General features: G+C 55.2%; 3 protein-coding genes across 4 annotated transcripts; all 3 read left to right on the top strand.

Moving 5' to 3' along the window:
• The first annotated feature begins 1,333 nt into the window (after positions 1–1,333).
• On the top strand, positions 1,334–13,519 carry YJU2B (YJU2 splicing factor homolog B). The gene is made up of 11 exons (XM_021705306.2): positions 1,334–1,360; positions 3,535–3,602; positions 3,697–3,897; positions 5,151–5,204; positions 6,480–6,562; positions 7,959–8,014; positions 9,362–9,422; positions 10,164–10,306; positions 10,389–10,561; positions 12,508–12,646; positions 12,791–13,519. The coding sequence occupies exons 3-11, from the start codon at positions 3,895–3,897 to the stop codon at positions 13,267–13,269; spliced, it is 1,191 nt and encodes a 396-aa protein (XP_021560981.2). The 5' UTR covers positions 1,334–1,360; positions 3,535–3,602; positions 3,697–3,894; the 3' UTR covers positions 13,270–13,519.
• An 828-nt stretch (positions 13,520–14,347) lies between these two features.
• Positions 14,348–20,258, top strand: MRI1 (methylthioribose-1-phosphate isomerase 1). Of its 2 annotated transcripts, XM_021705329.2 has the most exons (7): positions 14,348–14,736; positions 14,816–15,054; positions 15,880–16,055; positions 17,706–17,882; positions 17,960–18,184; positions 19,658–19,787; positions 20,236–20,258. In XM_021705329.2, the coding sequence occupies exons 1-6, from the start codon at positions 14,485–14,487 to the stop codon at positions 19,783–19,785; spliced, it is 1,197 nt and encodes a 398-aa protein (XP_021561004.1). In that variant the 5' UTR covers positions 14,348–14,484; the 3' UTR covers positions 19,786–19,787; positions 20,236–20,258. The 2 variants fall into 2 exon arrangements, with proteins under 2 accessions (XP_021561004.1, XP_044773717.1); XM_044917782.1 differs by lacking the exon at positions 20,236–20,258 and having other exon boundaries at positions 19,658–20,034.
• A 964-nt stretch (positions 20,259–21,222) lies between these two features.
• C1H19orf53 (chromosome 1 C19orf53 homolog) lies at positions 21,223–23,812 on the top strand. The gene is made up of 3 exons (XM_021705313.2): positions 21,223–21,376; positions 21,454–21,509; positions 23,398–23,812. Exons 1-3 carry the CDS (start codon positions 21,280–21,282, stop codon positions 23,539–23,541), a joined length of 297 nt encoding a protein of 98 aa, XP_021560988.1. The 5' UTR covers positions 21,223–21,279; the 3' UTR covers positions 23,542–23,812.
• Positions 23,813–27,112: the final 3,300 nt, after the last annotated feature.

The following is a 27,112-nucleotide window of genomic DNA, read 5'->3' as shown; positions in this document are numbered from 1 at the left end:
AGGGGTACCATCAGCAGATGGAAGTCAAATCCTCCACCCCTCACTAGCTGTGTGACTTTGGGCCAGTTACTTAACCCCTCTGGGCCTGTCCCCTCATCTGCAAAATTGGAAAACTAGAGAATCCATTTCCTAGGAGCAGCATTCCCCGAGATGATACATGTAAGTGAGTGGTGAGCAATGATGAACGATGCCTGGAGAATTATGAGCACTCAATATGCAGCACCATGATCACATGAGAGCCAACTTGTGTGGGCTTTAGAACAGGGCCTGGCAGCAAATAATATAGTAGTAGTAGTAGTATTGTCAGCATTTCTCGCACTGCCCTTGATAAGTTGCCAGTTGAAGTGTCTGCGTCAACAGAGGAAAGGGTGTGTCATTTGCTCTCTGAATCTCATAAAACAGGCACCTAATAAACGGCTGTTGAATGACCAAATAAAGAAACAGACTCTGTTGGGCCCTACAGGGCATGAAAGTAAACTCAAAAGCCACTCCCCTGTGCGGAAGGCACATCCAGGCTGGTCTGAAGACTCCAAGGCAAGGGCCCGCCCACTTCCTCTGCAAAGGGCCGGATAGTAAATTTTTGAGGCTGCGTGGGTCACACGCTCTCTATTGCAACCATTGAACTCTGCTCTTGTAGTGGGAAAGCAGCCATGGACAATTGGGTAAATGAATGGGCATGGCTGTCTTCCAATAATATTTTATTTATGGGCACTAAAATTTGAACTTCATAGTATTTTCACAAGTCACAAAAGGTAATTCTTTTGATTTTTTTTTTCCCACAACCGTTTAAAAATGAAAAAAAAAAAAAAAGAAAGAAAAAAAAATGGACTAAGCCTGGGTGGCTTAGTCAGTTAAAGGTGGGGGATTCTTGATTTCAGCTCAGGTCCTGATCTCAGGGTCCTGAGATCAAGCACCGCTTGGGGCTCTGTGCTCAGCACCGAGTCTGCTTGTCCCTCCACATCCCCCCCCCCCCCACTTGTGCACTCTCTCTCTCTCTCAAATAAATAAATAAAAATAAAAATGGAAAAATAATTCTTAGATCGCTAGCCGTTCAAAAGTAACGAGCAGGTTCGATCTCCCGCTTCGCTCAGGCTGAGAGAGCTCCCCGGAAACCTGGCCTCGCACTGGGCCAGGCAGGGCGGGCGGGGCCTGGGAAGCATCGTGATGCCCCACAGTTGGGAAGGGAAAGCTCGGACTGGTCCACTCCTTTTGGCATTTAGCCAATCAAATCAGCGCGGCGCTGCCTCTTAGCCCCGCCTCGCGCCAGCGTCTGCGTTACGCGGAGAGTGTGCCACGCCCCCTTGTGCGCGCAGCACTCACTTCCGGGCACTGGCACGGCGTGACGTCAGGAGGAGGGCAGGTAAGTACGCGCGGGCGGAGGGGCGGTCAGGCACGGTGAGGGCCCGGGGTCTGGTCGTTGCTTCACCCGATCTCGGAGCCGCCCGATGGGGGACGAGCGCGCTGGGGGCCGCGGGGCTCTGCGGTTGTGGGCCCATGTCCGGAGCCGGCTACGGTCCCAGCCGCGACCCCCGACTGAAATCCCCGGGCCCGGCCGCGACTTCAGCCCCAGCCCCGGGCCATACTATGCCTGAAGGGCCCTTAGTTTTTCTTCTCTGAAAAATGGGACCAGTGAGCGCCTACCTCACGGGGTTATGGTGAAGATTTTGATGCTTGTAAAACGGTTTGGCATGAGGAATAATCGAAGGTACCAACATACAACTCTGCATCAGGCGCTGGACTAAGTACTTCAACTCACTGAGTTTTGACAGCGGCCCTATCAGGTTGATACTTTTATAAACCCTCTTTATAGATGAGAGAACTGAAGCTCAGAGAGAAATGCTTTGCCAAAAGTCGAAACGCTAGCAAGCAGAGTCGGGATCCAAGCACTATGCCCTAAGCCAGTGGGGTTTATAATTACTCCTGACACCAAGAACTAGAGATTTCTATACATTCATCCTGTAGCCCCACCTGTGCCAGTCACTGTGGTGGTAAAACCCCTGTAAGAGCCCCAGCTCCTGAAAATGGGGTACCCTGCAAACATTTCCCAGTGTCTTATTTTATTCACAGCAACCCCAGAAAGTCCTGTCACCACCATAGACTCTTCACAGGTGAGGAAATATAAGTTCAGAGATGCTCAGACACTGGCTGAAGTCACCCAATTAGGAAGGAGTGGAGCTGGGATGCAGGCGCAGGGAACTGTGCCCCAAAGCCTGAGTGAGTGCTTAGCTGTTTTGTTGGCAAAAGCATTTTTAGGTTGGAAGTGACCTTGGGAAAATCTGGTCCAGGGACACACTTTACAGATGGAGGACCTGAGGTGAATGGATGTTCAGGGTCATGGCAGAACAGTGTACATCTGGAACTTTGCACCCCAGCTTTGCCTCTGATCCTGGGAAGTTTCTTAAGCCCCCATGTCCTCATTCATCAACTAGGGATAATAGTGACATAAAACAGACGAAACGAGGCAGTGATGTCGGAGTCGGTACAGCACCTGGCATGCAGTAACTGGTAGACAGTACACAGCTAAGTTGGCAGAAACAATTAGATACTTCCTGACTCTAGCACAGGGAGCCAACAGACTACACCCACAGGCCAAAACCAGGCCACTGCCTGGTTCTCTACAGGCTGACAGCTAAGAATGGTTTTGACTTCATAGGTAGTTGGGAAAAATCAAAAGGAAGTATATTTTGTGACAGGTAACAACCATGTGAAATTCAAAATTCAGTGTCCATAAATAAAGTTTTGATGAAATGCAGCTGACACCCATTTACATATTGTCGGCAGCCTCTTTCTAGCTATGACGGCAGAGTTGAGTCATTGGGACAGAGGCAGTTGGGTCTGCATGGTCAGAAATACTTACTATCTGGTCCTTGATAGAGAAAATTCGCCGGTCTCCATTCTAGAATACGCTTCAGTCCCTCCTAGCGTCTCTCTTTGGTGTCAAGTAGAACTTCCTTTTATTTGACCTAAAAGTCTCTCCTGCAAACATACGGGAGGAGGGAGGTCGCCCACCCCCAGCTTAAGGAGCCGTGTGTCTGATACCCATGTCACCTGCGCTAATTCTTAGGGGAGTGGTTCACACAGTCAGCATTTATCAGGGGCTAGGCACTGTCCCACGTGCTGGAGTTATAGCACAGTGTGACCTGGCGGAGGAGACAGACGGTAGACGAGTAAACCGCCACAGGGCCATGTGATAGGAACCCCAGGGAAGAAGTGACTTTAGATCAGGTAGTCAGATGAGGCCTCTGACAGAGATGATGTTTGAGCTGAGGCCTGTGATAGAGAACAGACAGCTGGTGGAAGAGCATTCAAGGCAGTTGGCCTGCACCTGCTGAGGCTTTGAAGGCAGCCAGGGAGCCAGCATGACGGGAACAGAGTGAGGGAGAGGGAGACGGGTAAGAGGCACGCTTGGAGAGGCAGGCAGGGGCCCCACAGGCTATGGGAAGGGGTCGGACTTGATTCTCCAACCGATGGCCATCACTGGAGGGGTTTAAGCAGGAGAATTTATATTTTAAGATCTCTTTCTGGTCCCTGTAGGGCAAACAGACTGGGGGAGTCAAGAGCAGAGCCAGAAGACCGGGGAGGAGGCAGCTGCGCTGGTCCAGGTAAGCGATGGTGGAGGCCACAGAAGGATGAGAAGTGTCAGGTGTGAAATATATCTTGGATGGAGAGTGAACAGGACACTATCTTTCTAAACAGACAAACACCACTCTTTGGAGGATCGTCTAAGCTGCCGACATCACACACAGCCCACAGCATCTTCTCCGGGAAGCCGTGGCCCCTCCACCAGACTCCCCAGGAGGGCAGGACTGGGCAGGGGGTTGACACTGCACAATCCGTGTCTCATCTTTTCAGATCAGCCGTGTTGAGGGCGAGGACCAGTAGGCAGCTGCCAAGATGGTGAGTGGACAGCCTTGTGCTCATTGGGTTTCTCTTCTGGTCTTCGTCAGGCCCCCAAAGTAGCTCTTTCTCTCCCTGTCCCCAAGCAATAAGGTGGTATTTCCAAACTCTGGATCATGATCTTTTTGGTTAGTGGGTCTCAAACTTTGCCATGCACTAAAATCATCCAGGCAGCTTTTTTCTTTTCTTTTTTTCTTTTGATTTTGTTTTTTAAGGAGGTGAAATTCCTTAACTGTTGTAGAGTGTATGACTTAGTGGTATTTAGTATTTTCATAGTGTGGCACAGCCACCACCTTTATCCACTTCCAAAGCGTTTCCCTCTCCCCAAAAAGGAAATCCTGTCCCCATGAGCAGTCACTCCCCAGCCCCCCTCCCCCAGCCCCCGGCAGCCACCAGCCTACTTCCTGTCTACATGGACTCGTCCATTTGGGACATTCCCTGTAAGTGGAATCATACAATATGTGGCCTTTCGTGTGTGACTTCTTTCACCGAACCTAATGTTTTTGAGGTTCATCCATATTACAGCAGGAATCAGAACTTCATTCCATGTTATGGCTGAGTAATATTCCCCCATCTGGATCGGCCACATTCTTCATATCCGTTCATCCACTGATGAACATTTGAGTTGTTTCCACCGTTTGGCTGTTGTAACTAGTGCTGCTGTGGGCATGCGTGCACAAGGATTTGTTCAAACACCCGTTTTGGAAGATGCCTTTTAAAAGCCCCGTGTCCCGGCACCACACTCCAGAGCAGACCCTGTCAGGAGAACTTCTAGGGGTGGGGGCCAGGCATCGGTATTTTAGAAACTCCTCAGGGGGATGTAATGTTCAGCCAGGTTTGAGACCCACTGCTTTGGTGGGTGATGAGGTCAGTTTATTGGGGGGCTGCCAGCATTGAAAAGCAAGACCCTCCCAGCCGGGGTAAATGTTCTTTCACAAAACCCGCACCGGGCTTCGCTCTATTACATGTGCGTGTGCTCGGTGGTAGTGTTAAATGTGGCTTTGCTGTCGGTCATGGTCCCCAAAACACTGAACGCCCTTATCTTAGGAGAGTCTGGTTCTCGTGGAGTTTTCCGCAGTGATGATGGTGGTTCGCCAGTTCCCAAGTCACAGTCTCCATTCAGACCCTCAGAGCCCAGGGCTTCTCTAGGATGTCCCTCAGGCTCCCTCGTCTGGGTCCTGCCCCTCGAGGCTGCACGACGAGGTCTCCTCCAGGACACCCTCTCTGAGTCACGTCTCTCTTCTGCTTCCCAGGGTGAAAGGAAAGGTGTAAACAAGTACTACCCTCCAGATTTCAATCCTGAAAAGGTAAGGGCAGGTTCCCTTCCCCGTGTCCACACTAGCAAAGAGACTCCATAGCAGGGGCCGCAGAGCACATCATCCACCCCTGGGGTCAGAGCCGTGGCTGCAGAGCGTGGGTGGCCTCTGAGGGCTCGCTGCCGTGCACTTGTCACATGGGGCTCAGGACAGTCTTTGTTCCCAGTGGTAAATGTGGCTGTGTCATCATTGACCTTTTACTCCGGGCCCAGCTTGGCGTGTTTGCAGCGAAGGTCAGGAGGAGGTCCAGCACACGTGCTCTGTGTCAGACCCCCTTACTCTCCCAGGTCCACCTCCTCTGGCATCCTCTTTGTTCCCTCGGCTGTTCCCTCTGCCTGGAATCCCTTCTGATCACAGGTTCCTTCCCTCCCTTCAGGTCTCTCCCCACAGAGGGCCTGCCTGACCACCATCTCGTCCTCTATAGCATCACCTAGTGCCTTATTTCTCTTTGTAGCCCTTATAACTCCCTGATGCACTATCATTTCATTTGGATATCGTCCCTCTCCCCCTCTAGAACATCTGCCTAAGGGCAGAGATGTCCATCCATCTCGTTCACAGCTGTGGTCCCACACTGTAGGCACTGTGTAAGGGCCTGGGGACAAATTGTCCCGGCTATGTGACCCCAGGCACGTGACTGGGCTCGCTGTGCCAGTTTCCCCATATGTCAAAAGGGGGAACTAAAAATCAGCCCAACGTCACAGGATCCTTAAGGGGTTAAAACGAGATGACGCAGGGCGCCTGGCTGGCTCAGTCCATAGAGCTGTGACTCTTTGATCTCGGGGTCGTGCATTCGAGCCCCCTATTGGGCAGAGAGATGACTTAAAAATAAAATCTTAAAGTAACCTTTAAAAAAAAAAGACAAAGGAAAAAAACAAAATGAGGCCCGTGAAGTGCCCAGTAAGTGCTGACCAGCGCTGTCCCCTCACCTCAGCGTCCCCACAACACCAGAGGCAATTACAGTCACTGTCCCCAGTCGACAGATGGGGGAAGCAGAGGCTCGGCAGGCAAAAGGCAACATCACTCCCCCGGGTCACGTGGCTCTTTCAACTCCTAAATGGAAGAGCAAAGATTCAAACTCACGTATTCCTGCTTCCAACCCCCCTTGCTTCCCCAAGGCCTCAGTGCCTCGTGGTTTGCTGTTGGCACTTGCCACAGGGCGCGAGCAGGCGGCCTCTCAGCCAGGGAGAGCCGGCGTGGCTGTGCTGATCCGCCCCCCCTGTCCCCCCCACAGCATGGCTCTGATCCGCTCCCCTGTCTCCCCCACAGCATGGCTCCCTGAACCAGTACCACAGCAGCCACCCGCTGCGGGAGCGGGCTCGGAAGCTGTCCCAGGGCATCCTCATCATCAGGTAAGGCCCCAGCACCACCTGCGGACCCCTGCGTTTTGCGCCACCTGGCATCGGGCTCTGGGAGAATTCAGCGCCCCTGATTTTGTCCAGTGTCGCAGGGTCTTAATTCCAGAAAGCGGGAAGTCGCTCTATCCATCAGCTATTGCCGTGTAACCAAATGATAAACACGCAGTGTGTGTTGCTCACAATTGTGCAGCTCAGCTGGACGCCTCTGTTGGCCTTGCCTGGACTTAGCTAACTCGGGCTGGGCTCTCTTACCTGTTCAGGGGTCACCTGCCTGGCGACTGGCTGGGCCGGCACGACTGGGCTCTGCTCCACATGTGTCTCATCCTCCGGTTGGCTAGCCTGGGCTGGTTCACACGGCAGCGCCCGGGTTCCAGAAGGGAGCGAGCACAGGCATGCAATGACTCTTGAGGCCAAGCCCCGGAGCAGGCATGCCGTCCCTTCCGGCTCAGTGATTGCCCAAAGCCAGTCGTGTTGCAGGGGGTGGGGGCGTGGTAATTCATCCACCTCTTGACAGGAAGCATTGCAGAGTCACACTGCAAAGGGCACAGATATGGGGAGGATAAAGAATCCCAGCCGTGACCACCATCGAGCCAGGACAGTGGCCCTTCCCGCAGGGCTCTCCTTTGGTGTGTGGCCCGCTCCCCAGTGGCCCAGCCACGACAGGAAGCAGAAGCCAGCCTGTGATGCCTTGAAGGACGAGCCCTTGTCTGCTTCGTGGACCTGGACCTCCGTCTCTGTGGTGCAGCCTGGGCCTGAGCAGAGGATCCAACGACAATCATGAGAGGCGGGAATGTCGATGGAAGAAGAATCAAGATCCGAGCGCCAGCAGTGACCTCGGGAGGCACGGAGCTGAAGGGCGCCCCGGAACAGCCCCCGCACCTCCAGCCCCAGAGCCCGCCACGCTCAGCCGCCACGGGCCTGTGCACGCCACCTGCTCCCACTCTTGTCTGTGGGGCCCTCCGCTCGTACCACAGGGTCTTTACTTCACCTCATTATTCATCACTTCGTGGTATTTTAAAATGGAAGCTCTGTCACTCCTGCACACGGACGGCCAGATCAGTGTCGCAAATAGAACCTTGGAAAGAAATCCAGGGACCGTACAGCAACCCAGCTAAGCTCTGGTCGGGCCACTGCTCCGCTCAGCTCGCTTCCTCCACTCCAGTTGGTTTAGCTGACAGGGTGAGACATGAAGACAGGGCCACACCGGCGGAGACTCACCCGGACGGGGTGAGCCCGAGGGAGAGCAGGATGACAGGACCGGCCTGGCTGTAGGAACGCCCACCGCTCTCTGTCCTCCCCACGCCGCGGGCTGTGGCAGGAGGCACAGGCGCGCAGACCCAGGCAGGGCCCAAGCAGACAGGTGCCGATCAGCCATTTTCTGTTTGCGTAGGTTTGAGATGCCCTATAACATCTGGTGTGATGGCTGCAAGAACCACATCGGCATGGGTGAGCTTCGCCTGCCCTTCTGCTCCTCACCCCACCCCCGACCGTTCAGCCCTGCAGACGGCGAGCCCCTTCCCCACCGGGCCGTGAGAGACCGTCTCCACCAGGGGCCCCTGATCAGGAATTGGAGAGGAGATAGGCATCCCAGTGACTGGTGGGTTGTGGAGAGCAGTGAGGAGGCCCGGCTTTGCCACTTCCTAGCTCGGGGACTCTCAGTGGGTGTCTTAGTCTCTGTGTGCCTCGGTTTACCCCAGCCATAAATTCAGATGGTATGAGCGCCCCACCTGTGTGGCATACGAAGTATGTAGCACACAGCACACATGAGGGCTCATAAACTCAAACTGCCACTGCCCTTACTGTTACCTTTAGCGTTTGGACCCCTGTCCATGCCACAGATGGACGGACAGACAGACGTGGGCCCGTGGTCCCATGGGCAGCTCTGAGACCGCAGGCCAGTGACTTGACCCACCTGGCTTCCATTTCCAACTCTGTGATACAGGGACCCTCAGCTCTTCATGCAGCGCCTAGCCCAGGACAGCAGGTCGCTCTGTAAATAGGAGTGGTGGTGCTTGGTACGAGGGTCCAGCCCTCTCACAGGGACCATGGAAGAGCAGAAGGAGGGGCTGGGCCACCCCACTGCTGAGGAGGATGAGTGACACTCTCTCCTCGCCAGTAGGTCCCCCTGATCAGACCCAGCCAGGGGCATCTGCAGCGAAGTCCACCAGGTGCTCAGGGGACAGAAACAGGGTGCAGCCTGACACCAGAGGCAGGCCACCCTCAGGGCCATGAACCGAAGCAGCCACCAGGAAAGGAAAACTCAGGCCACACCACCCACCAGCCCAAGCTCTATTTTTGTAGTTTAAGCTGTTTTCACCCAGTGAGCAATATTAAGCAGATCAAGAGTATATATCATCTAATCAGTGAAAAAACAAAAAACACAAGACGTTAATAATAAAAGCCAACCCTTCTTGAGCACCTGCCACGTCCCAGGCTTTATGCTAAGTGATCTGTGAGTGCTGTTAGTTCCTGTGATTCTCACAACAGCGCTGCGTGGTAGGCGTTATAGTCTTCCCTGTTGAACAGATGGGGAAACTGAGGCCCAGAGGGCCAAAGTAGCCGGCCTAGGGTCACCTAGCTGGAATGTGGTAGAGTCTGGATTTGAACCTGGACCCTCCTGCTGGCCACCCACCCTCCTCTGCGGCTTGAGCACCTGTCATGGAGCCTGGACATGGCTCTTTCCCACCTTGAATTTTAGGGCCCTCCAGGGGTGTCTCTGGAGGAATACCACCCCTTTCTGCCCCCCACCCAGGGAAAAGATGCTGAGCCTCCATTCTCTCCCTCTCCTCCCAGGTGTTCGCTACAATGCAGAAAAGAAGAAGGTTGGCAATTACTACACAACCCCAATCTACAGGTACAGGCGGCCTGGTTGGTGTCTCAGAGGGATGCATCAGATAGCTGCAGGGCGAGGGGGGCTCCAGAGGAGTCCGAGTAGAAGATCAGCCATTCCGTGATGGCCATTTCCTGCGGTCCTTTCCTGGAAACTGTCCCGGTCTGTCAATCAGGGCACATCCCCTCTGCCTAGAACCCTCCATGGCTCCCACCTTTCTCAGAGTAAAAGCCTGAGCCCTCCCCATGGCCCACAAGGCCTTGCACGGTCGGCCTGGTCCCCTCCCTATCCTCACCTCCCCCCACTCTCCCCCTCGAGGTCCCTCACACAGCCCAGAAAGACCGCCTCCTTGGGTTTCTGCTCCAACACCGCCTCTGAGAGAGGCCTTTTCCAAAGCAGCGCTCACCACCTGACACTGGTTGCTCGTGCATTTGCTGCCAGTGTGGCCCCTGCTGGAATGTCAGTCCCTCCAAGAGCAGGCTGGCATCCTTCGCTGCTGTGTCCCCAGCAGCTGCCGCCCAGCCTGCCACAGAGCAGCCTGACTCGGGAGGGTTTGTCGAATACGTGAGTGAAAAATGAACAAACACCAGACAGCAAGTCAGTTCTGGGCTGATAGGACAGTGTGTCTCACCCACGGCCCTAACCCCAGATGCAGAGCTTGGTGTGTAGTAGGTGCTCAGTGAACACTTGTCGCGTGACGCGCACAAACAGAAGGAAGCAGACAGGGGTGACGGGTGGCCTGACTTCCGCCCTCTGCCCACCCAGGTTCCGGATGAAATGTCACCTCTGTGTCAACTACATCGAGATGCAGACGGACCCGGCCAACTGCGACTACGTGATTGTGAGCGGCGCCCAGCGCAAGGAGGAGCGCTGGGACATGGTGGACAATGAGCAGGTGCTGACGACAGGTGAGCACAGGGCGTGGGCCCCAAGGCCAGCCGTGAGGCCGAGCGGGAGCCTGAAGGCCCTGCTGCCTTCTGGCTATTACAGAGCACGAGAAGAAGCAGAAGCTGGAGACGGATGCCATGTTCCGCCTGGAGCACGGCGAGGCTGACCGGAGCACACTCAAGAAGGCCCTCCCCACCCTGAGCCACATCCAGGAGGCCCAGAGCGCCTGGAAGGATGACTTCGCGCTCAACAGCATGCTGCGGAAGAGGTTCCGGGTGAGTGGGGGCGCCTGCCTGGGGTCGGGACCGCAAGGGAGCGGGGGTTGCCAACTTCGGGAGGGGGAGAATGCAGGGGCAGCCCTCGCCACACCACATCCTAGCTCTGAGCCTCAGTTTCCCCATCTCACCGCGTCCCTACCTCAGGGCACCCATGGGGAGCTCCAGCTTGCCGCGCACTTACCTACTGCTCAGCTCATAACACACATTTCATGGATCCACTCACCTATCCCAAAACGAAGTCCATAGATCGTCAGCCCACCCCTAACGTAATTGCCAGAATCAACTCTGCAGTGCCCTGTGGTTAAAAAAAAAAAAATTTTTTTTTAAGGGAAAGTCACCTACAATGAAATGTAATCGTGCATATTTCAGTATACGAATGTTTGGCCAAGACCCCTGCCCTGGCGTGGAGAGTCGCTGAGGGTACAGGGGCAAACGCCGACTCCTGTCCTCAGGGACACAGTCCTGGCTCGAGGACACCCCGGGGCCCTGCTGTCAGTGACCACGATGGCTTCTGAAGTTGTACCAAAGATACTGCCACGTCACAGGGAGTCAGGGCCCAGGGTCAGATGGGTGTACCATGAATGGATTTTTCACCCTCTCGGGCATCTGGCGGGGCACCGGAAAATCCTGCAGGACGTGAGAACCGTCCCTCTTCCCTCACTCTGTGAGGCGCCTTGTGCCCCCCCCCAGGCAGTCAGGAGCTTCCCCAGCAACCCCCATAGAGCGCAGACTGTGCTTCCTTTGCTGATTGTTCTGTGGTCATTATTAAGAGTAAGACTGCTAGTTTTCTTACTAATTATTTGTTATCAAAAACATATGCTTCCAGCCGGGCCTGTGCCCTGAGCTATGTGTCCCTGCCTTCTGGGCGTCTCCCCATGAGGTGTATAAGGACCCTCAAACATACAAGCCCCCATCTGGCCCTAAGCCACCCACCCGCATCTTCCCCTTCTCGGCAATGGAGGCATCTCTGTCCTTCCAGGGGCTCAGGCCCCAAAACCTCGAGTTGACCTTGACTCCCCCTCACCCCTGTTTCCTGTTGGCAAATTTTTCAGGGTCTGACCACTCCCACAGCCCCCATCATCTCCTGCCTGGACCAGCACAGTCTCTCAGCCCTGGTCTCCAGGCACTCGCCCCCACACCCCACCCCCACAAACAATCTGTTCCCCACATGGCCACCAGGAGGCACCTGTGAATTCCTGAGTCATTTCACATCTCTCTGCTTAGAATCCTCTATGGCTCCCACTTAAAATAGAAGCCAAAGTCCTCCCCATGGCCCACAGCCCGAATGATCTCACCTCCCCCCTCCCTACTGTCTCCACCTTCTCAATCACTTTATTCCAGCCACACTGGCCTCCTCGCTGTTCCTCAACCACTCCAAGCACACCTCTGCTTCTGGGCGTTTGCACAGGCTGTTCCTTCTACCTTGGAACACTTTTCCACCAGATATGCACTTAACTCCTTCATTCAGACATCTTTTCTCAAATGTGACCTTCTCAGGGAGACCTTGCCTGACCCTTCCCTCCGTCCTGCACCACATTTACAGTTGAACCCCTCACTCCCTACCTCCTTCCCAGCATTCTTTTTCTCCTCGCCACTTTGTCTCTCTCACCCACTAGAATGTCAGCCGCGTGAGGCCAAGGGTTTGTGTCTGCTCACTGCTGCATCCCCAGTGCCTAGAACAAGGCCTGGTACAAGCTGGCCGTTCTGTGAATATTCATGGGATGGATGAGCAGAGGACTGAACAGTGCGCGTATTAATGACGCTTGCATCTTGCACTTGCTGAGTGACTTCTGCATCCTGGGCCCTGTGGGAGGCCCTTTCCTCGAATGAGCTTGAAGAGGAGGAAGCTGAGCAGAGGGACACAGCCCAGGTCATCGGGCAAGGAAGAGGCAGGTGTTTGACACCCACCATACCTTTCCCCCTCCCCGTCCCCCACCACACAGGAAAAGAAAAAAGCCATGCAGGAAGAAGAAGAGAGGGACCAGGCGCTGCAGGCTAAGGCGAGCCTGGCCATCCCACTGGTGCCCGAGACAGAGGACGACCGCAGGCTGGCCGCCCTGCTCAAGTTCCACACCCTGGACTGTGCGTGGGGAGCCAGGAGGCGGGGGCGGGGGGGTGGGTACTGGGCAGGCAGAGATGGGGGTCCCCGGCCACGAGTGGGCCGTGGCAGGCCAAGGCAGGGGGCAGCTTTGGACCTCCTTCCCTCTCTTCCCTCCCAACCCCCAGCCTACGAGGACAAGCAGAAACTCAAGCGGACAGAGATCATCAGCCGCTCCTGGTTCCCCTCCACCCCGGGACCCGCCACCAGCAGCAAAGCCGGCAGCGTCCTGAAGAAGCTGGCCCAGAACCGCAGATCAGCACTCGTCTGCTCTCCCATCACTGTAGGAGACCTGGGCATCGTGCGACGGCGGTCCCGGGAGGTCTCAGAGAGCCCCCAGCACGCAGCGGAGACCCCCAAGCCTGGGGAAACATGGGTGCCAGAGGGGAACACCCAGGACCGGCCCACATGCCCCCGAGACTGCTCTCCAGAGACAGCCGAGACCCCCAAGAGCAGGGGGCCTCGGGGGCAGGAAGGGAAGTGTCAGGACAGGCCCCAGTCCCCACCAGGCTCCTCTCAGGAGGCAGCCACCCCCCAGGACGCGCCACACCCGTGCACCCTCAGCTCCTCTCTTGTGGCTGATTACTCCGACTCCGAGAGCGAGTGAGCAGTTCTGGGGACCGCACCTGCTCCAGAGGCTGCGACGGGCCCAGGAGGCCCCTCAGACTGTAGCCCTGCTTGCCCACCAGCCCTTGGAGAGCTCAGACGCTGCCCCTCCCCAGACCTCGCCTTCCCGCAGCAGGGAAGATATTTATTTGGTCCTGGAGAGGGTGTTTGTGCCTTGTGGGACAACATCCCAACATTAAAGCGCTGCTTCTTTGTCCCTGCCTCAAGTTGCTAGATGAGCCCAGGGGCTGTCTCCCCCACCCCCACCCACCTGAGCTTCGGGGACTCTCATCAGCCAGTGTGATGCTGCTGCCGCAGCTGTGGCCCCAGCCATGATCCCCACTCGTCCTGATGAGGGTTTCAAGGTGGAGGCTCCGGTTGGTCTGCAATCCGAGCCGACTTCCCAGAGGAGGCAGCACAGGCTGAGGGTGAAGGGTGGAAAGGGAACCAGACCGCAGTAACCCCACAGAGAAGGCTGGGGGTTGGGAACATAGGTGGTGCCTGAAGCACCTGGGCCTGGAGTATGCAAGTGTGGGGTTTTCATTATCCCCAGCCTGTGGGGATGCCTTGGAAGGTCATGAACGAGCTCCCCTTCCCCTTCCCTACCATGATGCATCTTTTGAAGGGAACTGGCAAACTGAGCAGAAAAGGGCTCAGAAACAGCAGGGCATCCACCCAGAGATGCTACCTGCCCCCTCCCCCGAAACCGTGGAAAAGGAAGATCATTTAACAAGTATTGATGGGGTATTTGCGGTGTGCCAGGCGCTAACCTAGGCCCTGGGGATACAGTGGTGAGCCAGACACACGGCCCTCCTGGGGCTGAGGTTCTGGCCAACTTCTTACTTGTGCCTGTGTCCCTCGGGGGAGATGGTAGCCCCAATGGCTGTCCCCAGCTCACCAGCCTTTGCTCTCTGCCGGGATGGGAAGGTTTCGGGGCAACAGTAAGACCCCTTAGTCCTTGGAATCCCCCCCCCAATTCGGGCCTTTCTCTCCTTGAGACCACCTTCAGCACTCGCTCTGGCCAAAGTCAGGCGCCATGACTTGGGGGATCATGCTATGAGGCCCTAATTCTCGCCGGCTAAACACAAGGCCTAGAATCCAGTAGTTGCCCCATAAACGGTGCCATCGGTGGTTTCCAGGAGGCGACTAACTGCCCAGACTTAACCGGGAAAAGTAAGGTGGGATTAGTCGCGGGTCCTGCGAGTTTGCTGTGCGCATGCGCCTCCTTGGGGGCGGGGCGCGCGGGTCCCGCCCCCTCCTCCCGTTCCCGGCGCGTCCCGCGTGCTCGGGTCGCCCCGACTGCTTCCTGAGTGGCCGTGAGCGAGGCGGTGACACCATGTCCCTGGAGGCGATCCGCTACTCTCGGGGCTCGCTAGAGATCCTCGACCAGCTGCTCCTTCCCCAGCACAGTCGCTACGAGGCAGTGGGCTCGGTGCGCCAGGCCTGGGAGGCTATCCGCGCCATGAAGGTGGGGCCACGCGGCGGAGCGGCGGGGCCGGGGTGGGAGTGGGGGCGCCCCCGCCTGACCCCAGGATCCCCCCCTCCAGGTGCGCGGCGCCCCGGCCATCGCGCTCGTGGGCTGCCTCAGCCTCGCTGTGGAGCTGCAGGCGGGCGCGGGGGGACCGGGACTCGCCGCGCTGGTGGCCTTCGTGCGCGACGCGCTGAGCTTCCTGGTCACCGCCCGGCCCACCGCCGTCAACATGGCCCGCGCTGCCCGCCACCTGGCCGAGACCGCAGCCCTGGAGGCTGAGCGCGAGGGCGCCACGGAGGCGGCGGTCCGGGAGAGGTAGGGGGACCTTGTGCCAGGCACTGCTCTATGTGGAAGCTATTAACTCATTTTTTCGCAGAGCGACCCGTTTTACATATAGCGAAACTGAGGCAGGCACGGCACATCAGTCCAAGGCCACACGAGCAGGACTAAGAGTCCACCCCGGGCAGCTGGGTCCCAAGGTTCTTGCACTCAGCCCCTTCACTCTGCCTCCCCAGAACATGCCCAACCCCATCTGCCTTAGAGGTCCTTTTCCGAGCCACTGCATTCTCCTGGTTTTTGCTTTTGAGGAATTTTGTTTCCTGTCCTGATCCCCACCGTGCCCTTTTGTTTTTCCACTCTCCTCTGCTGCAGCTATGTGGTTACCTTCCACGTTCCTTGACCCCACCAAGCTTACTCCTGTCTCAGGGCCTTTGCATATGCTATCTCTGCAGGCGGCTATCCACAGAGCTAACTCTCCAGCAGGTTTCAGATTTCTGCCTTCCCCACCGCCTCATGTAACACAGTTCATCTCCTGTGCTCTGTCCCCTGATTCGGCTGCCTTCTCATTCACTTCATTAACTGCTCACCACCTGCTTTCCCCACCCTACTGTGAGCTCCACAGGGGCAGAGATTGTTGTCCTGTTCATTGCTGTGCTCTCCCACACATATGAGGTAAACGTTCTGTGTGAGCAACATACACGTGTGGTGTGACAGGTGACAATAACAGAAGGGTGTAGGCCCCACAGCCTGGAGGGGCTTTGAGCAAGAGGGCTCCTGCACAGGAGTGTTGGCCAGGGAAGAGGGGCCAGCCGGGGCACCAAGGCCTGGTGGCTGGTGCTGAGAGCCTCCTGTTGGCCCCAGAGTGATCCGCTGCGCTGAGGACATGCTGGAGAAAGACCTCAAGGACAATCGGAGCATCGGGGACCTAGGAGCCCACCACATCCTGGAGCGGGCAGCTCCTGGGGGCGGCAAGGTGACCGTGCTGACCCACTGTAACACTGGTGCGCTGGCCACTGCTGGCTATGGGACAGCTCTGGGTGAGTGGGCATCCATGGGAATGGGGAAGGGGCCTTTTTGGATGCTAGAGAAACAAACCCTAACCACTTTACCCACCAAAAAGATGTGAATTTATTCTGGTACACAAGTGCTTAGGGTGTTCGCTTCAGGCATGGCTGGATCCGGGGGTCAAATAGTGGCATCAGGATCCATCTGTCCCCGTTCCTAAATTCTGCCCTCCATGGCGGCATCATTCTCTGCTCCACAGGTCAGCAGGGAGGCTGCTAGGGTTCAGAGCATGAAGAGCCAAAAGTCTCTAAGCTGACGGTGCCAGAAAAGTCTCCTCGTATCTCAGGGGCTTTGATGGGGTCACTGGCCTATCCAGGATCAATCAGTGGGTCCAGCGCAAGCCGTGTGCCTAGAGAATGCGCAGGATGCGAACTCCAAGAGGACTGAGAAGGGGGGGGCTCCCCAAAAGAAAGATTGGGATTTGCTCTGACCAAGAGATTTGGCTACCTGCCTGGGCCCTGCCTTTGTGCCTGGGGACTGAGACCTTGATGGCAACACACCGATTTATTCACTAAACAAACCGATTAAGAACCAGAGTGCCCCCGGGGCGCCTGGGTGGCTCAGTTGGTTAAGCGACTGCCTTCGGCTCAGGTCATGATCCTGGAGTCCCGGGATCGAGTCCTGCGTCGGGCTCCCTGCTCGGCAGGGAGTCTGCTTCTCCCTCTGACCCTCCTCCCTCTCATGCTCTCTGTCTCTCATTCTGTCTGTCTCAAATAAATAAATAAAATCTTTAAAAAAAAAAAAAAAAGAACCAGAGTGCCCCACCATTCCTGCATACATGCATTCCTTTATTCACTCAGCACTTAACTAAGCACCTATTGTGTGCCAGGCACATTTCTGGACACTGGGGACCCACCAGTGAACACAGTAGACAAAATCTCTGCCCCAAGGATTAGGAAAGTAGGAGAAACAAACACAACCAATCACTAAATATGTGTGCTGTGTTCAAAGGTGGTAAGTACTAAAGAGAAAGCCGGAAAGGGGTCAGAGGTGTGGGGTTTGCTGGGTGAGATCGAGGGATCAGGGAAGGCCTCACCAAGAGGATGTTCTCTGAGCACCCATGTACCCGGCAGAGGGGACAGCCACTGCAAGGGCCTGGGGATGGGACTGTGCCTGGTGAGGCTTTGGTGAGCTGTGCTTCTATTTTTTTTTAATATTTTATTTATTTGGGGGCACCTGGGTGGCTCAATCATTAAGGGTCTGCCTTCAGCTCAGGTCATGATCCCAGGGTCCTGGGATCGAGCCCCACATTGGGCTCCCTGCTCAGCGGGAAGCCTGCTTCTCCCTCTCCCACTCCCCCTGCTTGTGTTCCCTCTCTCTCTCTCTGTCAAATAAATAAATAAATAAAAATCTTTAATATTTTATTTGTTTGAGAGAGAGAGAGAGAGAGCAGTGGGGGAGAGGGAGAGAGAATCCCAAGCAGGCTCCACGCCCAGCACAGAGCCCGACACAGGGCTCGATCCCACAACCCTGAGATCACAACCTGAGCCGAAATCAAGGGACAGACACTCAACCAACTGAGCCGCCCAGGCGCCCCTGAGCTGTGCTTCTCAACAACGAGCCACCCTGCCTGTGTGTCACTTTCCGTCTCATCCTGACATCCTGGTGGCCGGGCCCCACAGGTGTGATCCGCTCACTGCACACCCTGGGCCGTCTGGATCATGCCTTCTGCACGGAGACCCGACCCTACAACCAGGGAGCCCGGCTGACCGCCTTCGAGCTGGTGTACGAGCAGATCCCCGCCACCCTCATCGCGGACAGCATGGCGGCAGCTGCCATGGCCCACCGGGGCGTGTCAGGTGCGCAGGCGCGGCGCCAGGGGCCGGAGCTCTGGGCGTCCAGGGCCAGGTTATGACCCCAGCATCTTGCTCCCCAGCTGTCGTCGTGGGAGCCGACCGCGTGGTTGCCAACGGTGACACGGCCAACAAGGTGGGCACCTACCAGCTGGCCATCGCCGCCAAGCACCACGGCATCCCCTTCTACGTGGCTGCACCCAGCTCCTCGTGTGACCTCCATCTGGAGACGGGCAGGGAGATCATCATCGAGGAGCGCCCAGGGCAGGAACTGACCGATGTCAAGGGGATCAGGATTGCAGCCCCCGGTAAGCTGTCCCCTTAGAGGGATCACCATAGCGCCTGGGCACCCCCCTTTAGGCACTGTGGCCCCTTCATGGGGGCCAGTGAATTTCGGGTAGAATCAGCCTTCTGGGGCATAAGCAGCTCTTTCCAGCCATTTCTTGGAACAGAATCACCTTGAAGGTCAGATTCAAGGTCAGAGTGTACAACTAATGAGTTAGGAGACTTAGGGCAAGTTGTCCTGCTATTCTCCATCTGGGTTTCCTCCCTTGAAGAAGAAATGAGAATACTGCCTTGCCTAGTGCCTAGGAGAGACACTGATGTTCTCGGCTTCCCCACGCTGCCTGGCTGCCATGCGCAAGATGTCTGCATTCTCTCATCCCCCAGGGCCCCAGTGTTCACATCTTACTACGGCCCAGCTCACAAACCCCAGGGTTGTCAGTGAATTCACCCACATGACGTGGAGGACAGTGCCTGACCCTTGCTTAGCGCTCATTAGATGGTAACAATTATGGTTGAAATCTTTTATGAAAAGGACCAGTTAAGATCCCTAAGTGCCGAAAATACTGTGGGGCTGCTACCCCAGAGTCCAAGTATGGAGCTAAGGTAAAAATCACACTGTACAGCTAAGCAGAGGGAAGTCCCAACATTCTGCTGTTTTGTGCTCCAATTCCTTACAGCGTTTTAAAAATAGATATATTAATTCTCTAAATTTTTTTCCTTCATTTTGTTTTTTTTGTTTGTTTTGTTGTTTTCATTTTGCATAATGAGCACTGGCCAAAATCACTGAGCAGAGAAAACTAAGGCCACCAGTTTGCAGCCTCTCGTGTAAAAGGTTGTTACTCTCAGCAAATATTTTTGAGTACCGGGCCGATTCTCGGTGCTGTGCTAGGGTGCACAGGGGACACAGGAGTGAAAAAGATGTAAACGCCCCTGCACTCGCGGAGCTGACAATCCAGTGGGAGAGATAGACAACAAACAAGCTAAATAACAAAACCACAGTGTATGTTAGAAGCGGGTGCGAGCGCAGGAGAAATAAGGCAAGGACAGGCATGGGAAGTGTCGGTGCGGGGAGATTTAGACACAGTGATTGGAGAAATCCTCGCCGGGAAGGTGACATTTGAGCAAAGACCTGAAGGAAATGAAACAGTGAGTCATGTGACTACTGGAGGCAGAGGGGACTGCCCGGGCAAAGGCTCTGAGGTGGGTTCTTAGAGCTTCTTACAGAGACCCTTGGAGCTGGCAAAAGTGGGGTAGATGTCTATAAGACTTCTAAGCCTTCTTGGACAATGACAGCCCAGGAATGGGGGGTGGGGGTCTAAACTAGTTACTGGGTGCTAAAGCCCCATGTAATGCCTTCATGCACTTACAGAGTGAGCATCCCCAGATTGTCAAGGATTCCCCAACTCATGAACCACCATGGGGGAGACAGGTGACAAGGGCTTGAGAACTTTCAGAGCCAAATACCTGCCTTCTTGCCTCCCCTTTCTCTCCTGCAGGCATTGGGGTTTGGAATCCTGCCTTTGATGTCACCCCCCACGAGCTCATCACTGGCGGTATCATCACAGAGCTGGGGGTCTTTGCCCCTGAGGAGCTCCGGGCAGCCCTAAACACCACCGTCTCCTGAGGGTAGGGACCCTAGATGGACCCCAGAAGTAACCAACCTGACTCTCCATAGTCTTCCCCCATTCCCTTAGGTTTTATAATAAACTTAATGAATGGCTTGCCCCCAAACTGACCTTCTTCCCCCAACCACCCTTCTTCCTAGAGTAGGGAGAGCACACAGGGCCTTTGCATGGCTCTTAAGAGCCCTATAACTGGAGCCAGTCTGCCCAAGTTCGAAACCCAGCTCAGCCCCTTTCTCTGCAGTGTGGTCTTGGCCAAGTCATTTCACCTTTCCATGCTTTGGTGTTCTCATTTATAAAATGGGGACAGTACTAGCACTGCCCTCTTAGGTTGCTTCAGGGCTAGAACTAGGGCAGTGCCTGGGGTACAGAATTTTAGAGGGGACACCAAAAGGCTCAGTAATCAAGATAAATAAATAATAGCTTCATGAATTATTTTTTATTTTTTCTAGAGAAAGAAAATGAGAGCGCAAGTTGGGGGTCGGAGCAGAGAGAGAGAGAGAGAGAGAGAATCCCAAGCAGAATCCATGCTCAGCATGGAGCCCAACACGGACCTCAGTCCCATGACCCTGAGATCATGACCTGAGCTGAAATCAAGAGTCGGACACTTAACCAACTGAGCCACCCGGGCACCTCCGACTTTTTTAAGTAATCTCTACACCCAAAAATGTGGCTCAAACTCACAACCCCAAGATCAAGAGTCACATGCTCCACTGACTGAGGCAGGCAGGCACCCCTAAAATTCTTTTTTTTTTAAAGATTTTATTTTTTTGAGGGAGAGAGAAAGTGAAAGAGAGAGCACAAGAGGGGGTAGGGTCAGAGGGAGAAGCAGACTCCCCACTGAGCAGGGAGCCTGATGCGGGATTCGATCCTGGAACTCCGGGATCATGACCCGAGCGGAAGGCAGCCGCCCAACGAACTGAGCCACCCAGGCGCCCCCTTCTTTTTTTTTTTTTAAAGATTTTATTTATTTGAGAGAGAGAGAACATGACCGGGAGAGGGTCAGAGGGAGAAGCAGACTCCCTGCCGAGCAGGGAGCCCAATGCGGGACTCAGTCCCAGGACTCCGGGATCACCACCCGAGCCGAAGTCAGTTGCTTAACCAACTGAGCCACCCAGGCGCCCTAAAATTTTATTTTTAAATGTTGAGGATACTATTTATATTAATACTGAATTTTAGACACTCTTAAAGTGTGCACCACTGAGTGCCTCAGTCACCTCACCCTAGACTAAATTTTATGTACAAAGGGCATAAAACTAAGTTTTACAAAACAAACGAGCCCTCAGTAAATGTTACCTTACCATACAACCTTTACTTGGAAGTTTTTGCGAAGGTTTGCGTAAGATCTGCTTTTATGGGCGCCTGTCTCTTTAATGCTTTGCCACGTTGTGTCCCGTGAGCCTTTGCGCCCTGCGGCCCCCGCTGTATCCCGTCGCGCCTTGCGCCTTCCGGCTGCAATTGCTTACAACCCCGCCTTTTCCGGTGCATGCCAGATCATGGCGCAGGGGCAGCGCAAGTTCCAGGCGCGGAAGCCGGGGAAGAGCAAAGCGGCGGCTGCGGCCTCAGAGCGGAACCGGGGCCCGAGGAAGGGTGGTAAGGAGCTGTCAGGGGTCTGGGGGGCGAGGAGGGCCTGGAGCTCCCCAGCCTCATGTTAGCGCGTCTCTTCCCAGATCGTGTGATCGCCCCCAAGAAGTCGCGCATCGTGCAGCAGCGAAAGCTCAAGAAGGTGAGTGGGGGCGTGCGAGCAGCGAGGGAAGGAGCCTGGAGGCCCGTGAGGGGCGGAGGATGGTGGCTGGACCCGGTGGGGGAGCCTGGACAACGCAGATCTCTTGAGTCTCAGTTTCGACCCCTGTGCCATGGGTAGCGGAACATCACATACCACACTCAGCGGGCCTCGAAGGAGCAAGGCCTGACGCGCAGAAAGTGTTAAACGCACGTTAGCTGCTCTCGCTGTTACCGTTCTTTAATAGAAGTGGGGAGGGGAGGTGGCGAGGCGAAGTAGAAACCCCAGCTTTGCAGAAAGGCAGTGCTGCGTCCGGTCGCAGCTCCCAACAGCTAGTATTTCTTCACCCTGAGTCTTTTAACCTGTAAAATGGTCATAGTAATAGCACCTTTCTCCCAGGGTTGTAAGGATTTAATGCCATGGGGCACTTGTAAAGCGCTGAGAACAGCACAGGACCCAAGTGAACGTTAGCTGCGTTGGTTGTCATTTTTGTGGTTGTGTTTAAATGTAGCTTCTTTATATAGGTGGGTAGGGCTGAGTTTACAGAGAAGTTTAAAGAGATTTGAAACTGGTTTTACTGGAGTCAGATTTGAGTTCAAATTGTACTCCACACTAACTAATGCGTAATCTTGAGCAAATCGTTTCGTTTCCTCAGAGCCTCGGTTTTTGAGACCTGGGTACCCAGTGATCTGCCTACCTCCATCTGGCAGCGGGAGGCAGGCTGTCTCATGGGCATCTCAAACTCAGCATATCTAAAACCAAGCTTCTGATCCTCCCCTCAGCCTCCCAGACATGACCCTGCCACAGTCTTGATTCAGGAAGACTCTGTCCTTCCAGATACTTGGGATCATCTTTGATTCCCCCCTTCTCTCATATCTGGGTCAAGTCCCATCTTTTTTGCTTTTAGTATTAATCTAGAATCCACCCATTTCCCCCCCTGCCTGGTCCCATCCCATCAGCTACCCCCTGGACCAGTGCAGGGACTTCCTCCCTGATCTCCTGCCACTCTCCCCCTTGCTCACTGGCCCCTTAACTGTTCTTACCCCACCTCAGCACTTCACTGGCTGTTTCCTCTGCCCAGATTCTTCTCCCAGAAATCCACACGGCTCCCTTTCTCAGAGTATAGTCTGACTGCAGGTGGTGCTCCTGAGCGGCTGTCCCCGATAACACACATCCCTCACTCATCTCATGTTCTTTCTTGGATAGCAGCACTTAACCTTCACTTTAACCTAGTGGGTCATGGGCGTGTATGTCGTCTCCATACACACGGGTATGGCTGAGTGCCAGCTCTCAGAGGGCAGAGGTTTTTCTGTGTCTTGTTTGCTGTTGTGTCCCCTGCACCCAGGTATGTGACAGTCATGGTGGTCATGGTCCTTGGAACTCAGGCAGGACAGGGCGGTTTGGGAAATATGATTAAACTACCAGTTTTGGACCCAAACCCCTGTGCCTTTGCTTGCTCACATCTCTGTGTCTCGGAGCTCCAGTTCCACCATCTGCCAGGCGGAAATGACATGGGCCAGGAGGGGACTGCTGCCTGGAAGCTGAGACCAAACACTCTGGGCGTGCAGGGTTCCAGTCTCCCATCCTTCACCTGTTTGGGGAAGCCTGGGCAAGTGCCTCCTCACTGCAGGAACCTGTTTCTTCATCTGTAAAATGGAGATGAGTAGAGGTGTAGAAGCTGAGGTCCAGAGATGAGAACGGGATTTTTTGTGTGTAACACCTCAAAGAGTGCAGGACAAGACTTAAACTCCAGACCCTCAGGTGCTGTTTCAGGGGGAGTTGCACATCCAGCCTTCTGTGCGCTCTCGCCAGAGAGAGGGCAACGGGTCAGGCGCCCCCCTCCCTCCACCTCAGGTCCCAGTCTCATTGCCCTGTGGTTGCCCCCGCTCAGGACCTGGAGGTCGGGATCCGGAAGAAGATTGAACACGACGTGGTAATGAAAGCCAGCAGCAGCCTGCCCAAGAAGCTGGCGCTGGTGAAGGTTCCCGCCGAGAAGGAGGCAGCCTCTTCCTCCTCTGCCAAGACACCTTCCTAAGGACACCAGCCCACTGGAGGCCATCGCCGCAGCCTCCACAGGCGGCACCGCGAGAAGGAGCCGTGCTCCCCGCAGCCTCGGGTGGCATGCCCCTCAAATGGCACTGGGGGCCTAGCCCATGAGCAGGTGATCAGCAGATCTGGAGTGCACTGGTCAGCTTCCCAGGGTGCCAAGGACTCTAGAAGGGAAGGAATGTTCACCGGCTTCCTGTGTCCCCCTCCTCCGGTCTTGTCTTCCCTGGTTTAACCCAGAGCAATAAACGTGACTGTGATTCCTCCTGTGTTCCCATGCTCCTGTGAGTGGGCCAGTGCTGGGGCTGGGGACCAGGTGCCCCAACTAGGTTAGTCCCAGCAGTTCCCACCAGAGACCAGCCGTGTGCCCACGGAGGGACGAATGGGCTTCTGCACCTTCAGCCCGGGAGCTGGAGGAGAGTCTTTTCGCCCCTCCCGCCCTGGGTGACTCCCACCAACCCCCTCACCTGCCTGCATGCCCAGGTCACCACCTCTACCGGAGACAAGCCAGGCTCCTTCAGAGCGACTCTCCCATCCATAGGACAGATGCTGACAGCACCTGGTGGGGTCTCCGTGCTAGTTCAACCAGAATGCACTTGGGAACTGCTTGGGGCCACCTTGATCGTGAAGCCCTAACAGCTTGTATTTATGTAGCACCACCAGTGGTCCAGGCACCGTTCAGGCGCTTCCCTTGTGATGGCCCGGTTAGGTCATGTCGCCAACATTACCGAGCAGGGATTTGCACGGCCACCAGCAGGGTCCCCGCTCCCCGCTGACCAGCCGCTGTCTCCTCCAGACCGAGACCCTCTCCCGCTCCCTCCTGGGCCCCTCCGTCATTCCCCGTTGGCAGTCCCCCGTTGGCAGTCGTGCCTGTGAATCAGCCAAGAATCTGACCGCCTTCCTGCCCTCCCCCTGCTGGGGGGTGGGGAGCGGGTCACGGCTCAGGAACAAGGCTGCAGTCGGGGTGATGCTGAGCTGCTGCCTGGGGGGAGGTGGCGGCACCCGTGGGTACAGGCAGCCACACCTGTGAGTGACTGGCCCCCAGCCAGCGAACCCACCGCAGTCGGCTTTCCTGGGTCCCACACAGTGGTGGTCAAAAATTTCTGAACTACTAAAATTTTTCTACAAGATAGGGGACAACCGCTGTGGAAAACAGTTCGGTGGCTCCTCAGTTCAGTTTAGCCTAGAATTACCGCCTGACCCAGCCGTTCCACTCCGAGGCACATGCCGGAAAGGACTGAAAACGGACTCGACCAACAGCTCGTACGTGAACGTTCACAGCCACGCTAGTTACGGTCCCCTAAAGATAGCAGCAACCCAGGTGGCCCCAGCAGACGGTGGGGAGCATGTGTGTCTGTACGAGGAGTGTGCTTCCACCGTAAAAAGGTACAAAGCGCCACATGCTACATGGATGCACCTCGAAAACATGCTGAGTGAAAGAAGTCGGCCACAAAAGGCCATGTGCTGTAGGATTCCATTGATGTGAAATGTCCAGAAAGCGCAAATCCACAGAGAACAGACCTTGATGGGGGGGGGTCCATGGTTGACCGGGGGAGGGGGAGTTGCTAATGGATGCTGGGGTCATCTTTTGGAGTAAGAGTTTTGGAACTAGACAGACGTAGTGGCAAAACAGTGAAATGCCACTGAACTGTACGCTTTTTTTTTTAAGATGAATTTTAGCACAGGGGGATGGGGCAGGGGGAGAGAGAATCCCAAGCAGACCCCGACCAAGCTTGGAGCCCCACTTGGGGCTCGAGCCCATGACCCTGAGATCATGACCTGAGCTGAAATCAAAAGTCAGACGCTCAACCGACTGAGCCACCCAGGCACCCCTGAACTGTATGTCTTTAAATGGTGGGTTTTATATGTGAGCAATTTCACACCAAAAAAAATCCTATTTATATCTTGAAAAATCAGAACTTGTGGCACCAGAGCCCAAATTCAATGGAAAGACTGGCTTGGGGTTTCCCCAGGCCCGATGCTCAGGTTTCAGCAGGGGCAGGGGTGGGGGAAGGGGGGCTGGAGGACTGGAGGGTAGGGCTGCGTTCAGGGGTGTGACGCGCACGTGCCCTTCCTTGAGCCCCACTCGGGCAGCCCCGACGCCCATGCCATCTGCCCACAGCATAGCAATGTCTCCCCTAAGCAGGCAGCTAGTGGCTTCTGCCTTTTGAGATGGAGCCCCTTTGCACACTGGGCATTTATTGTACGCCTGCCCTGTGCCAACCTCAGCTCAGGAGAGCTGAGAACTGGCATTGTAGTGGGGAAAACAGAAAAACCAGGAAAACCCGCCAAGGCTGCCCCCTCCAAACCCCCACCTCCTCTCTGTCCTGCCTCCTGCTGTGGTTCCCTCCCCCTCCCGGATGTCACCTCCAAGAGCCCTCCTCTGCCCTTCCGAACCTCCAGCCCTAGGAGTGGTCACTCGGCACTCGCTCTAGACTGGTCTTCTTTGCATCTTTGTTCACTGCTATGTCTCCAACACCTCTAGGACAGTGTGCAGGAGGCGCTTAATGAACAGGTGTTCATTGAATGAAGGAAGTAATGAATTGTTTCCCTTTTTTGCAAGGAAAATTTTGCATTTCAATGAATCAGTTTTCATTATTCAGGGCATCATCTCTATACAACACACCCTTCCGGGTTATCTGATTCATAGCATTCTTTGAACTCTCAGCTCTGTAAATTGTAAGCAACTGATAGCGATATAAAGCCACTTATCTGTAGACATGCAAATTCCATCCCGGCCAGCAGAGGTTTCGATGACAACCTCCTCCCCTATGGAAAAAAAACAATTTGCCCCCATCTGCACGTTTATTTGCATAAATAGTCTGATAATGTAAAAGTGCCTGTTCTCCAGATTCTCTTTCAAGCCGCGTGTAACATCTGCCTGGTTCCCACGTGCGTTCAATAAAAACGTTAACACGTGTCCATCTTTATGTATCTACGGGAATCATGATTTCTCCCTCTTCTGGAAATTATTTGTTAACCTTTTTCTGGAATCTCAGAAGAGCGAGGACTGGGACAGGGTGCCTGGAACCCAGGCCAACCCCACTGGGGCCGGCGGCGCCCAGGCGGGCCAGGGACTCCTGTAAACTGGCTCCTTTGTCCCTCTGACACCAGCCCTTTGGAGGAGGACCCCAGGGGCGAGGAAAGGCATTCAGGCGCAACAGGTATGAGGTCTGGAATGTCAACCCACTTGTTCCCCCTTGGCCCCATCCCCTCTGCCTCCCCAAAGAGCCTCACGGCCCGCATGACTTTTCCCTCTGCTTGTTCCTTCCACCTGCCCATAAAAGCCCACCAATGGTGCCGAAGCCAAGAGCCCCAGACTTTGGAAAATAACTACACCTTGAGTTCAGTGCCAGTTTCTGCCACTTCCTGGCTGTGTGATCTTCAGCAAGTCCTGTCCCCTCTCTGAGCCTCTGTTTGCCCATCTATTAAATGGGGATCCTAACACCCTTCGCTCAGTGTGGAGAATTCTGGAGCCTGAGGGCTGTAAGGGCTGCTTTTGTTCAAAGAGTGGAGCCCAAGACTAGCCACTGAGCCTGTCCTGTCTTGCCTGTCACACT

This window comes from Neomonachus schauinslandi, chromosome 1, assembly GCF_002201575.2.
Source record: "Neomonachus schauinslandi chromosome 1, ASM220157v2, whole genome shotgun sequence".
Classification (NCBI taxonomy): Eukaryota; Metazoa; Chordata; class Mammalia; order Carnivora; family Phocidae; genus Neomonachus; species Neomonachus schauinslandi.
The sequence above is the reverse complement of the archived record's forward strand: the minus strand, read 5'-3'. Positions and strand labels throughout refer to the sequence as shown.

Excerpts from the sequence above, each read along its gene's own strand:
- YJU2B (XM_021705306.2), top strand. Across the intron at positions 5,205-6,479 it reads CAGATTTCAATCCTGAAAAG|CATGGCTCCCTGAACCAGTA; the intron begins GTAAGGGCAGGT and ends TCTCCCCCACAG. Across the intron at positions 8,015-9,361 it reads CAAGAACCACATCGGCATGG|GTGTTCGCTACAATGCAGAA; the intron begins GTGAGCTTCGCC and ends CTCTCCTCCCAG.
- MRI1 (XM_021705329.2), top strand. The coding sequence starts at position 14,485 with ATGCGCCTCCTTGGGGGCGGGGCGCGCGGGTCCCGCCCCCTCCTCCCG. Across the intron at positions 14,737-14,815 it reads AGGCTATCCGCGCCATGAAG|GTGCGCGGCGCCCCGGCCAT; the intron begins GTGGGGCCACGC and ends CCCCCCCTCCAG. Across the intron at positions 18,185-19,657 it reads GATCAGGATTGCAGCCCCCG|GCATTGGGGTTTGGAATCCT; the intron begins GTAAGCTGTCCC and ends TCTCTCCTGCAG.
- C1H19orf53 (XM_021705313.2), top strand. The coding sequence starts at position 21,280 with ATGGCGCAGGGGCAGCGCAAGTTCCAGGCGCGGAAGCCGGGGAAGAGC. Across the intron at positions 21,377-21,453 it reads CCGGGGCCCGAGGAAGGGTG|ATCGTGTGATCGCCCCCAAG; the intron begins GTAAGGAGCTGT and ends GTCTCTTCCCAG. Across the intron at positions 21,510-23,397 it reads AGCAGCGAAAGCTCAAGAAG|GACCTGGAGGTCGGGATCCG; the intron begins GTGAGTGGGGGC and ends GCCCCCGCTCAG.